We start from the raw sequence: 12,618 nt of genomic DNA on the forward strand, positions 1-12,618 counted from the left end.
CTGAACTGAACTGAACTGAACTGAACTGAACTGAACTGAACTGAACTGAACTGAACTGAACTGAAAGGTATCTGAGGGGCTTCCCTGGTGGCTCAGACGGTAAAGCGTCTGCCCGCAATGCGGGAGAGCCGGGTTTGATCCCTGGGTGGGGAAGATCCTCTGGAGAAGGACATGGCAACTCACTCCAGTATTCTTGCCTGGAAAATCCAAAATGTTCAACTCCCGAGGGTTTTTTTTTGTTTTTTGTTTTTGTTTGTTTGTTTTGTTTTTTTTAAAAAGGAAGCACTAGGATAGGAAACCTTTTAATCAGTAACCAGAGACAAGGTGAAAAAGCAGTTAAAGGAGAGAGGAAGGAGGAGAAGCGGAAAGAAGAGAGAAAACCCCTAAAAGAAGATGAAGAGAAGACAAGAAAAGAGATGAACGGGAGGAAGCCTGAAATAAATGGGGCTGGCCACGCTGAAGGTGTCCTCCCAGCCCTACGTTGTCACCATGATCCTTCTCAGGCTCCCCAGTCTCCCAGAGGAGGAACCTTTCCCCACCTACAGCAGAGTTTGGTAACTTTCTGAGGACCTAATACTCCTTATCAATAGACCCTTCTCCAACCCATCTATCTAGATCTGCTGCTGCTGCTAAGTCGCTTCAGTGTGTCCGACTCTGTGCGACCCCAGAGACGGCAGCCCACCAGGCTTTGCCGTCCCTGGGATTCTCCAGGCAAGAACACTGGAGTGCGTTGCCATTTCCTTCTCCAGTGCATGAAAGTGAAAAGTCAAAGTGAAGTCGCTTAGTTGTGTCCGACTCCTAGCGACCCCATGGACTGCAGCCTACCAGGCTCCTCCGTCCATGGGATTTGCCAGGCAAGAGTACTGGAGTGGGGTGCTATTGCCTTCTCCCTATCTAGATTAAATTCCAGCTATTCCTTTAACGGACTCTGTGCTTCAGTTAAGCTGTCTATGCTGCTGCTGCTAAGTCGCTTCAGTCGTGTCCGACTCCGTGTGACCCCATAGACGGCAGCCCACCAGGCTCCCCTGACCCTGGGATTCTCCAGGCAAGAACACTGGAGTGGGTTGCCATTTCCTTCTCCAATGAATGAAAGTGAAAAGTGAAAGTGAAGTCGCTCAGGCGTGTCTGACTCTTAGCAACCCCATGGACTACAGCCTACCAGGCTCCTCCATCCATAGGATTTTCCAGGCAAGAGTACTGGAGTGGGGTGCCATTGCCTTCTGTACCTGCTTCCTTTTCTGGAAATTACGATGGTTAATAGTATACTTACTCCAGGGCTTGTTGTGAAAATTGAAACCAGGAAATAGTATTACTGTATAGCACTTGGTGTCTGCAATGGTAGGTAAACGTTATACATACAATTACTGTTTTTATTTTCTTTCTTCAGTGAACTCCAGAAGATAAGTCTTCGGCAACAGGTAGTTCCTGTTTTTGTTAAAGGCTTCACTATCATCACATACAACGGTGTCTGCTTGGCACTTGGTAGGTTTGAGGGTTTTTTTTGTTGTCTTTTTTTAAGTAAGTTCCTAATAGTTGCTTAGATGAAAGGAAGGGAAAGTAGGTTCTGAGGCATTTATTAACCAGACAGCTTACTGTTCTCAATGGAAGTGTTAGTTAGAAGAACAGCAGATGGTAGGTCCTAAAGATGTCTTTGAAGTGACAGTTTTTAAAATAGGGTTTTTAAAAAATTTTATTTACTTATGGCTATGCTGGGTCTTCACCGCTGCGCAAACTTTTCTCCAGTTTTGGCAAGCAGGGGCTACTCTAGTAGCAGATCTTGGGCTTCACAGTGCAGGGGCTTCTCATTGCAGTGGCTTCTCTTATTGTGGAACGCAGGCTCTAGGACATTCAGGCTTCAGTAGTTGCGGGTCCTGGGCTCTAGAGCACAGGTTCCATAGTTGTTGGGCATGGGCTTAGTTGCTCCTTGACATATGGGATCTTCCCGGACCAGGGATCGAACCTATGTCCCTTGCAATGGCAGGCAGATTCTTTACCTTTGAGCCACCAGGGAAGCCCTGTGACTGTGTTTTAAAAGCTAAAGGATTAATTCTGGTGGTTCTATATTTGTTCTTAGATTTTAGAAGTTCAAGCATTCATAAAATGTGTATGTTCTAGGAGAGTAAATATGAGACAATTTCTACTCCCAGCTTTGCTTCAGACTTGGACCCAACACTTTCCTTCTCTCGGCCTCAACTTTTGATCTGTGAGAAGTGACTTTTGAACCAGGGGAGTTCTTCCAGCTATGAGACTATTATGTGGTTCTTGCCCTTAAAGATTTCATAATCTAAGGGTGCTTGTTTTGGAGTTAGATCTGGATTCCTGTCAGCTATTTAATAGCAATGTTATTGTGAGCAAGTGACTCAGCTGTTTTGGAGCCCCTCTCCTTATCTGTAAAATGGGTATGTTTCTCACCAGCTGTTTGCAAAGATCACTGCAGATTATTTGTATTAAGAGCTTAACACAATACCAGATACAGAAACTCTACTTTGAACTCAGCAAGCTCCTTCCCACCTTAGGCAAAGGGGTAGAAGAAAATTATTCAGGGTAATGGGGATACCAAGATGTTGAAATTGCCTTTCCCTCTTCCCTCAGCTTCTCCCCTCTTTACTTCACTTGAATACAGTTCAGTTTCACACTAGCACTTTTTCCTTTCTGTATTCAAAACTGGACATAAGACTGTTTCCTTGAGAAGTTTTAGCCCAGGAGAAGAAGCAGTTGAGCCTGGAACATACCGTGCCTGACAGCAAGGAAGTGCTTAAATACTGATAGTGTATCAAAAGGACACAGCATCCATGCATGCTCTGTAGCTCAGCCATGTCTGACTCTTTGCAACCTTACCAGGCTCCTCTGTCTATAGGATTCTCCAGGCAAGAATACTGGAGTGGGTTGCCATTTCCTCCAGGGGATCTTCCTGACCCAAGGATCGAACCCACATCTCCTGCATCTCCTGTGTCGGCAGGCAGATTCTTTACCACTGAGCTACCTGGAAAGCCCAAAAGGACACAAAGTGAAAGTCAAAGTTGCTCAGTCGACTCTTTGCGACCCCTTGGACTATACATGGAATTCTCCAGGCCAGAATACTGGAGTGGGTAGCCTTTCCCTTCTCCAGGGATCTTCCCAATCCAGTCTCCCTCATTGCAGAAGGATTCTTTACCAGCTGAGCCACAAGGGAAGCCACAGGAACCTCCTTAAAGAGGCTGGCTGGTCAGTTTGGTATGATTTTGAGCATGAAAAATTGATAGTAACAGATGATTAAAACATTGAAAAACAACCTAAATGAGATTAAAAAAAAAAAAGAGAGAATAGGAGTTTCCTTTACAGAGTATGTCAAATGAGTAACACGGATGCATGGATGCTAAAACCATTGTTGCGATGTCATTGGGAACAGGAAAATCATAGTCTCAAAGTATCACTCATAGATTGCTTTTTTAAAAAAATATTTATTTATTCATTCATTTATTTGGCTGTGCCAGGTCTTAGTTGTGGCATGCAGAATCTTCAGTTCCAGCATATGGGATCTAGTTCCCTGACCAAGGGTTGAACTCAGGCCCCCTGCATTGGGAGCTCAGAATCTTAGCCACTGGATCACCAGGGAAGCCCCCATGGACTCGTTATTAATTATAAAAGAAAAGAATACTTTAACAGTGGAGAAATCTAACAGATACCCACTTAACACTTAGAAGCACCAATGAGACAAATTGACATTACATGTGAACAAAAAATTTTGCCTGCCTGCCATATCAGAAAAAAAATCTTGTGACCATCAAGCAGTCAGCCACTATAGTCGCCCGTAAGGGTCTCCGGGCATCAAACCAGGACAACCTCTGCAGCCATCCCCAGAGGTGAACCCCGAGGGAATTCAGGAAGGAAAAGAACAGGATATTGGCCATAGATAGTTAAGGTGGATAGCAAAAGAGTGAAAAAACCAAAGAGCACTAAATTCATTAACTGGAGAGGGCTAGTGTTCTGCTGTAAGTTTATCTTTTGGCTGAGGCTTGTGGGAATCTTAGTTCCCTAACCAGAGATGGAAACTACATCCACTACACTGGAAGCGTGGACTCTTAACTGCTGAACCACCAGGGATGTCCTGAGAAGTCTAATTAATGATAATCTTCGATGGTCTGATTTTTAAAAAATGTTTATATTTATTTGGCTGCACAGGGTCTTAGTTATGGCAAGTGGGATCTAGTTCCCTGACCAGGGATCAAACGCAGGGCCCCATTGACAGCTCAGAGTCTTAGCCACTGGACCACCAGAGGAATCGCTGACTACCTGATTTTTGTCACAAAAACTCTCTATCTAGGCTCCTCCCTTACCTCTTAGGAACAGTCCTTCAGAGTCATCTGAGCGGCTGTCTTCTGGGCTTTTATGTCCTCTGCAAGTCTGCCAAATCAAACATAACTTTCAACTTTTTGTTGTTCTGTCGCATCCGACTCCTTCCAACCTCATGAACTGCAGCATGCCAGGCTTCCTTGTCCTTCACTATCACCGAGTTCGCTCAAACTCATGCCCATTGAGTTGGTGATGCCATCCCACCATCTCATCCTGTTGCCCCCTTCTCCTCCTGCCTTCAATCTTGTGTATTTTTCAGTCAACACATACTTCCTGATGATACGCCATGAGAAGTACACAATATCCTACATCAAATTCTTCCCAGAAATGCCTAACCTACAACTGATAATGAGGAAATGTACAGAAACACTCAGACAAACCCAGATTGTGAGATACTCTTTTATTAATTTGAGCTGGACTCTTCCAAAAATACCAGTCATCTAAGACAAGGTAGGAGTACTCTTCTCATTTGAAGGAGACTAAAGGGGCATGACAATTAAATACTATGTGTGATTCTTAATGGTTTCTGGATTGAGGAAACAATAAGCAGTTATAAGGAATATTGTTGGGACAACTGAGGAAATTTGAATATGAAAAACTGAATTTTAGCTATTCTACTAATGTTAAGTGTCCTAGGTGTTTTGGCTATATAGAAACATAGCCTTAGGGATAAAATCTCACCTGCAACTGACTTTCAAATGAGTCAGCAAAGACAACAATGATATGTAATTGAACAAACATATTTGCAAGCAGGTAGGGAGATCAAGCATAGCAAGCGAAATGTTAAAAACTGGTAAACCGAGGTAGAGTGCATACATAAGGGCTCATTGTGCTAATCTCTTTACTGAAGGTTTGAAATTTTCAAAATCCCTTCTTCTTCTAGGAAGCTTGCACTGATTACACAGGGCAAGGAGAGAGTATGCTCTTTCCCCAGTGACCACATCTCTGCACATTCAGCTTCTCACTTTAATTAAGCACCCCAGCCCTGGTTTCCAACAAACAGAATTTCTGAGCATAAAAAGGGAAAAATAATGTTCACTTTATTAAAAATATAATCAGCAATGGAAGCAGAGATAATCACAGTCACTTGTCCACCCTGGTCACACAGGGGAGGTGGCAGGGCTGGTATTAGGAGCCTTGCCTCCTGACATCTCTACAATTGTCAGGAAGGCATTTAACAGGAGGCTTCCTGTGTGCTATTTTGGATCTGTCAGGAATTCTCTGTTCCTTATTAATTCCTGAATACTCAGGAATTAAGAGGAGAGGCAAGCCTCTCCCGGGACTGAGGAATCCAGGCATTTCCTTCATTAGTTTTTCTATACAGTGATAAGTACCCTCTTCCTTCTTGTGAACCAGACGGTAAAAGTGATTGTTTACAACTCTCTCTCTAATATGGATCGCCTATGTTTTGTAAATCTGGAATTTTAATCTTTATCTTTGCTGAGAACAACTACCTTGTAAGACAGTATATATGCCCACACCATGTTGATGAAAACACCTTTGCTCCATCAGAGCTCTGGTCCCCGTGTCTGTCTTTCTCTCTCTCTCTTTTTCAGGCTGATCCCCTGGAGCGCAGAGGCTCTCTGAGTTCACTTTCCAGCCCGGGCTTCTAAGACCCTCTGAGAAGGCGCTCTGCACCTTCATCCCATCGAGAGGGCACCTGAGGCCTTCGTGAACAGAGCAAGCCCCGTGCAGGGGCTTTATTGGCTTTCTGCGTAAACCAAGGAATATCAGCCTCTTTCTCTCTCCTTTACTTTCTTATCGGTCGACTCCGGACCACCAGGTTCCGGTCCATTAAAGGACCTCAACATACAATAGTTCTCAGTTTTGTCAGAAATTTTGGCACTGGGGAGACAGGGCCACCAAGGAGCTTAACTTCTTGTTGCCTTTGCTCAAGTAAGCACTGTGAGTCCTGTTTTCCAGATGTCTTGTTTCCACACTCACGGCCCCTTTTCCTTCTCCCATCCCAATTCCTACATTTATCACACACATCTCGGTGGGATCGAGGGGCCTTTATTATAAATGCAGTTGACTGGTTAGGACTCCCTCTCCAATTTTTCTTTTCTACTCTCTTTTTCTCAATACATCCCTCCAGGGCAGGTCAGTAGGCCATTAAGGAAGAGGAATACGGGGAGAATGAAAAGGAGCAATGCTTTCTCCAAAATCATCTGAAATAACCACCGAGTCCTCTTGGCTCCAGCTTGAGAATCTTCTGGTGGAAAGGGTGTGAGATTCAGATTTAGCTCTTATCTTCAAGGTCCTCCATATCTACATCCTGGGGGGCTTTTGTCTTCTTTTTTGATTTGGGCTGTGGGTCACTAGTCCTGGTTGGCTTGGGAGAGGCTTCCACTGAACAAAGGAAAAGAGGAAGCATTAAAGAACTTGAATGAATCCAGGCTGCATCACCCCAACTTCTGGGCCCTAGCCTCACCTTCCATGGCTGCTTTCTCTTTCTGGGCAAGTCGAATCTGCTGGAGGAGTTTTCTGCGCTTCTTCCCAGACAGAGTAATGTTGGCACGTGCACTGGATCTGAACCAAAACAGACCACACAGTGGTTCTGGTTACCAGAAAGGTCTTTGGATCTAAGTTAAAGAACTATTACCTAACTTAAAACTAACCTTAACACATATGTAAAGTAACATTAATTGCTAAAGTTTAGTATAGAGTGGAAACTTTTCCTCCTCTCATTCTTGATACTTCTGCCACCAGATATGGTAGGTTTTCCCACATCAAGTAATTCTCCATATTCGCAGTGGACACGGACTGGGCGTCCTACTGATTTAATTTGATTTGGACACTATATACCTGGAGATGGCATCAGACACTACAGGTTAAGGGCTTGGTTCCACAGGGTTTCCCCCACTTCAAATGCCAATCACAAATCCAGGTTGTCACCTATTACTACTACTACTACTACTAAGTCGCTTCAGTCGTGTCCGACTCTGTGCGACCCCATAGACGGCAGCCCACCAGGCTCCCCGCCCCTGCAATTCTCCAGGCAAGAACACCAGAGGGGGTTGCCATTTCCATCTCCAATGCATGAAAGTGAAAAGTGAAAGTGAAGTCGCTCAGTCGTGTCCGACTCTTAGCGACCCCATGGACTGCAGCCCACCAGGCTCCTCCGTCCATGGGATTTGCCAGGCAAGAGTACTAGACTTCTGATTGACCAGCCATAAACTAGGGTTCTCATGATCCCCTTCTCAAACCCAGTAATTTGCTAGAAAGGCTCACAGAACTCAGGGAAACATACTTGCATTTACTGATTTACTATAAAATACAACTCAGGAACAGTCAGATGGAAGAGGCATAGGGCAAGGTATGGAAGGGGTCAGAGTTCCCATGCCTTCTCCAGCTAAACCTTCTCAGCACCTCCACCTGTTCACCAATCAGGAAGCTATCAAGAGGTTTTATAGAGCTTAATCTCCAGCACCTGCCCCCTTCCCAAAGGTCAGTGCTTAGGGCTTAAATTTCCAATCCTCTAATCACATCTTCTTTTGGATGACCAGCCCCACCCTAAATCACTATTAGCATAAATTTGTGCTTAGTTGCTCAGTTGTGTCCGACTGTTTGCAACCCCGTGGCAGCCTGCTAGGCTTCTCTGTCCACGGGGATTCTCCAGGCGAGAATATTGGAGTGGGCTGCCCTCCTCCAGGGGATCTTCCTAACCCAGGGATCAAACCCAGGTCTCCCACATTGCAGGTGGATTCTTTACCGTCTGAGCCAACAGGGAAGCCCAACTTAAGTTTGCTGCTAAGTCGCTTCAGTCCTGCCCGACTCTGTGCGACCCCATAGACGGCAGCCCACCAGGCTCCCCCGCCCCTGGGATTCTCCCGGCAAGAACACTGGAGTGGGTTGCCATTTCCTTCTCCAAGCTTAAGTTTAGGTGTGCTTAAAAGGGGATCCTTTTGAAATAAAAGGCACTCTTATTCCTTATCACTCAGGAAATTCCAATGGCTTTAGCTCTGTCAGAAACCCGACAGGGACCAAATATATTTATTATGCCAATTCATAAAGTAAATATTATAGTAAACAAGTCAGTGAAAGAATGGGATGGGAAGTCTTCCACAAGAACTCAAGGGGCCTTGAAACTTATATGCAATATCCCACACAAGCCTTTGTGAAAATTACCGAATGATTCACCGCACACTCATGTGTACGCTTTTAAATTTACTTATAGGAAATCTGTGTGAATGATATTTCTTGGGGAGGCTGGAGCCACAGTTCTCCTTAGATTCTCAGTGGGGTCCAAGAACCAAAAAAAGGTTGCAAGTTACAGGTATAATGAGAGGCTAACAAAGTTCAGGCACAAACTTTCCTTGCATAAGTGTCAGTACACAAGGAAAGCAAAATGGTGTTAAGCTGCTCCGGAGCTCGACAAGGAGGGAAGGAGGGTTGATGGGGGAGGACGTAGGGAGAGAGGGTCTGGCACTCACGCCCGCTTCTTGAGGTGGTGCCGCGTAATCAGTCCTTCGTCTATCACAGCTCCGACCACCCGATGCTTCAGTCGCCGCTCCCGGTTCAACACTCGTCGTCGCTTGAACAGCTTCTTCTTCAGCTCCTGGGGAGAGGAAGATGCTTAATCAGAGGGCGGCCGAGACCTGCGACCTGGGACCCCTCACCCGGCGACACTGGCCTATAGACTCCATCTCGGGCGAGAATAAAGGCTCTGGGACGTTTGGGAAACCATGTCGGGGGTCCCAGAGTCACCGTTCGCGGCCGGTTGATCTTTCCACTGGGAGCACCCATAGCTGCGCCGCTAGGCCGGCTTCGGGTCCACGTTTCCGTTGTGCGCAGGGTCCGTGTGCGCCCCGCCCTCAGCTCTGTGCTCGCCAATCGCAACTCGGGGGCGGGCCCTGGCACTATATAAATGAACCCGGCTCACAAATAAGCCTTTTCGAGGGCGGCGACTGATTGAGTGTGGTCTGGTAGGTGTGGGTGTCGGGCTGGTGTTCCTGGGGAGCGGGGACAGTACCTGTGGACCCTCCTTTTCTTGGCGCGGGTCGGGCGTGCAGTCCCGATCCGCGTAATGTACGGAGGTAGAGGGAACGGGCTCTGGCCCCCTCGGCGTCATGTCTTCGGTACCGGCGGCCAGCAGTCCGCCGGTTCTATCCTCAAGCGCCGGGACACAGAGCTCCAAGGAGCAGGGCAGAACCGAGGTTGAGCAGACTCCTCCCGGGGGTACTCATACCTTCTCCTTTGATTTCAGGTCTGTGGAGCCACCCCAAGAGCCGGAGCTGCCATATCCCCTCTTCCACTTCCCGCTGCAAACAATAAAGGTCATTCGTACGGTACTAAGTTTGTGTCCGCGTTCTTTTTTTCCGAAGCTGCAGGGTTAGGGAAGCTTTACGCGTCGTTCCGCACAGCGGATTTTGCAAATCTTCACTTGGATCTCAGGCCCCAGCCGGAGTACGGGCGACATTTTCACACAAGTTTCTCTGGGCGACCTTGCCGGCACCTCCGGATGGCTGCTTTGCGCCGAACCCTCCATCTGGCGAGCCTGGCGGCGGGGACGCGCCGCACCGTGGCGGGTAGGGAAGGTGGAATTTGGGAGGGCAAGATGGGCTCTTCGTTACCCAAGAGTCTGGTCATTGAAACTGGGACGCTTAAAACCCCAGGGTACATGGCGCCGATTTTGCAGCCGTTTGAAAGAACCGGGCGCTGGGTGATGCGTGTCCTCCCCTCGTCCGCAGGTTCCTTGGCTGGTAGCTGCCTGGCGGACCGCTCCCTCTGGGATAAGCTCCACGCCCAACCCCGTCAGGGCAACGTCCGCACCTTCGACTGGTTCTTTGGATACGAAGAAGCCCAGGGGCTCCTGCTGCCGCTGTTGGAAAAGTCATGGGCTGACTGTCCACCCCGGGTGTTGGACGTGGGCTGTGGGACCTCCAGCTTGTGTACAGGTCTCTATACCAAATGCCCGCACCCCGTGGACGTGTTGGGGGTGGACTTCTCTCCAGTAGCTGTGGCCCACATGAACAGTCTCCTGGAAGGTGGCCAAGGCCAAACACCCCTACGCCCTGGACACCCTGAGTCAAGCCTCCATTTCATGCAGGCTGATGGCCAGAATCTGCAGCCACTGGCTTCCTCAGGCTCCTTTCAGCTAGTACTAGACAAGGGCACCTGGGATGCTGCTGCCCGGGGTGGTCTGCCAGGGGCTTACCAGCTCCTGGCAGAATGTCTGAGGGTCCTAAGCCCCCAGGGGACCCTGATTCAGTTCTCAGATGAGGATCCTGATGTGCGGCTGCCCTGCCTAGAGAAAGGGTCCCAGGGCTGGACTGTGACTGTGCAGGAGCTGGGCCCTTTCAGGGGCATCACCTACTTTGCTTACGTGGTTCAAGGCTCTGATTAAAGATGTTTTAGACCTGACCTGAGTGTTTTCCGTTGGGTGAGGAGGTGGAGAAAACTTTTGTCTTTGCAAGACGACTGGAAAATATGGGTCCTGGTTTCCACATTTATTAGATGGGTGTACCTAGTACTGAATATTTCTGCGCCCCGTTTACTCACCTGCAAGGCTGGGATAATACCTGAAGCTATGTGATTACATACAGTTGACAGGTGAAACATTTAGCAGGGCCAGGCACAAAATGAGTGCTAAATAGAAAACGTATAAGTGGATTATTTCCCTTCTCCAACTAGTTGAAATCTTAAAAGCACAGATGATAATCCTTAATCCAGATTACTTGACTATCACTCATTTTTCTCACTTGTAGATGGAGAAGACTGAAGGGATGGATGGAAGGGCTTCAAAAACCTAGGTAATATGTTTGAGGGAGAAAGTAATACTTACCCTCAAAGCTCCTGGGAGGCAGGAAATGGGAATATTCCACAAAGCAGCTTCTGCAGACATGGGAGCTTGATGGTGGGTCCCAAAGAGGACAGGGATTGGGGGCTTCCTGACAGTCTGTGTCCTCTGGGATCCAGGAGGCATCTTGATCTACCCGTTCCTGCCCCCAACTGAGTTCTGGGTTAAAGGTTCTTAAGGGAGACTTAGGGTCCAGGGAGCTCCAAGTCCAGCCTGGGAATCAAAGAACCCATTAACAATGAAAAATACATAATAAAAGAACAGTGAAAAATATACCTGGTACCTGACTGGATTTTTTTTTTTTTTTAGGTAAATTTGTTTAATTCTTTTTGCTTATAGAAATAATACAGCAATTGAAATGAAGAGCCTAACTATCCCACAAGCTGTGTGGCATGGCGGCCAAAAAAAAAAAATTCATCAACTTTGCCAGTCACCTTGACTTTTTTCATTTTTTTGACCAAGCTGCAGGGCACATGGGATCTTAATTCCACCACTGGGGATCTAACCTGAGCCCTCTCCTCCCCCTCCCCGAGGTGGAAGCTCAGAGTCCCAACCACTGGAATTTCTCTTAACGATGTTTACTGGGCACCTAGTGGGTGCTGCTTAATGCAGGGGACACAACTAATTTGTCCCTCTTGTTTTGCTTAGAACATTCAGTTCGCAACAGGCCCATTTGAACGAGCCTCCTCCCTCACCTGGTTCTTCACTTTGGTCCTGGAAGAACACCTCGACCTCCTCTTCCTCATCGTCAGTCAGCAGCAGCAGCTCCTGGTGTAGCCACCGGAGCTCCCCACTCTCTTCACTCACCTCAGAGGCTTCCACCACAATGGAGGGGAGGTGGGTCTGCGGACACGTAACCTGGATGGGCACAACAGGGGAACTGGGCCAAAGTGGAGGGTGAGCCAGCAGCAGGACGCAAGGTGGGAGAGTACTAACCTGAACATCCTGGTGACCTTCAACCCTGTCAATTTCTCCTCTGTCCTTCCAAAGCGGGTTGGTCAGTCTAGGACTTTCTGCATGCTGGGAAGAGCCTGGGCTATCTCTAGGCCAAGGCCCATCCTCACTGCTCCCTGGCACAAGGGCCATGGGTGCTGATTCTAGAATGTAGGGCAGTTGAACTCAGTAGAGCACCCCTGCCCAGTGCACCCCACAGACTGCTCCTTTAATCGCCTTGGAGCCGAGGCCCTTAATCACTTCTGAGGAGAGGAGGCTGACGTGCAAGGAGATTACGGGCCTTCCCGGGGAGGGGACAATCCCAGGAGGTGTGATGAAGTGAAGTGCTAGGCACTCAGTCGTGTGAGACTCTTTGCAACTCCACGGACAGTATAGCCTGCCAGGCCTCTCTGTCCATGGGATTCTCCAAGCAAGAATACTGGAGTGGGTAGTAGCCATTTCCTTCTCCAGGGAATCTTCACATTGCAGGCAGATTCTTTACGGTCTGAGCCACCAGGGAAGCGCACTCACTCTGTGGTGACACAGAGAAAGGC

At 47.8% G+C, this 12,618-nt stretch overlaps 2 protein-coding genes and 1 non-coding gene across 6 annotated transcripts; 2 read left to right on the forward strand and 1 right to left on the reverse strand.

Moving 5' to 3' along the window:
* The first annotated feature begins 49 nt into the window (after nt 1-49).
* Nucleotides 50-10,695, forward strand: CSKMT (citrate synthase lysine methyltransferase). Of its 4 annotated transcripts, XM_040256034.1 has the most exons (4): nt 8,885-9,257; nt 9,539-9,608; nt 9,727-9,860; nt 10,023-10,695. In XM_040256034.1, exons 3-4 carry the CDS (start codon nt 9,794-9,796, stop codon nt 10,676-10,678), a joined length of 723 nt encoding a protein of 240 aa, XP_040111968.1. In that variant the 5' UTR covers nt 8,885-9,257; nt 9,539-9,608; nt 9,727-9,793; the 3' UTR covers nt 10,679-10,695. The 4 variants fall into 4 exon arrangements, with proteins under 4 accessions (XP_040111966.1, XP_040111968.1, XP_040111965.1 ...); XM_040256032.1 differs by lacking the exon at nt 8,885-9,257 and adding an exon at nt 50-67 and having other exon boundaries at nt 9,539-9,860; XM_040256031.1 differs by having other exon boundaries at nt 9,539-9,860.
* Nucleotides 4,718-9,141, reverse strand: CUNH11orf98 (chromosome unknown C11orf98 homolog). The gene is made up of 4 exons (XM_040256035.1): nt 9,040-9,141; nt 8,766-8,890; nt 6,764-6,861; nt 4,718-6,681 (listed from the first exon to the last, which is right to left on the reverse strand). Exons 1-4 carry the CDS (start codon nt 9,076-9,078, stop codon nt 6,572-6,574), a joined length of 372 nt encoding a protein of 123 aa, XP_040111969.1. The 5' UTR covers nt 9,079-9,141; the 3' UTR covers nt 4,718-6,571.
* LOC120874918 lies at nt 9,313-9,461 on the forward strand. The gene has a single exon (XR_005723759.1). It is a non-coding gene; the product is annotated as a small nucleolar RNA SNORA57 (small nucleolar RNA).
* Nucleotides 10,696-12,618: the final 1,923 nt, after the last annotated feature.

Source organism: Oryx dammah, unplaced genomic scaffold (genome assembly GCF_014754425.2).
Source record: "Oryx dammah isolate SB20612 unplaced genomic scaffold, SCBI_Odam_1.1 HiC_scaffold_15, whole genome shotgun sequence".
Classification (NCBI taxonomy): domain Eukaryota; kingdom Metazoa; phylum Chordata; class Mammalia; order Artiodactyla; family Bovidae; genus Oryx; species Oryx dammah.

Coding starts and splice junctions, on each gene's coding strand:
- CUNH11orf98 (XM_040256035.1), bottom strand. CDS start 9,078: ATGGGTGCTCCCAGTGGAAAGATCAACCGGCCGCGAACG. Junction 8,891..9,039: donor AGATCAACCGGCCGCGAACG/GTGACTCTGGGA, acceptor TCCTCTCCCCAG/GAGCTGAAGAAGAAGCTGTT. Junction 6,682..6,763: donor AGAGAAAGCAGCCATGGAAG/GTGAGGCTAGGG, acceptor TCCTTTGTTCAG/TGGAAGCCTCTCCCAAGCCA.
- CSKMT (XM_040256032.1), top strand. CDS start 9,794: ATGGCTGCTTTGCGCCGAACCCTCCATCTGGCGAGCCTGGCGGCGGGG. Junction 9,861..10,022: donor GACGCGCCGCACCGTGGCGG/GTAGGGAAGGTG, acceptor CCTCGTCCGCAG/GTTCCTTGGCTGGTAGCTGC.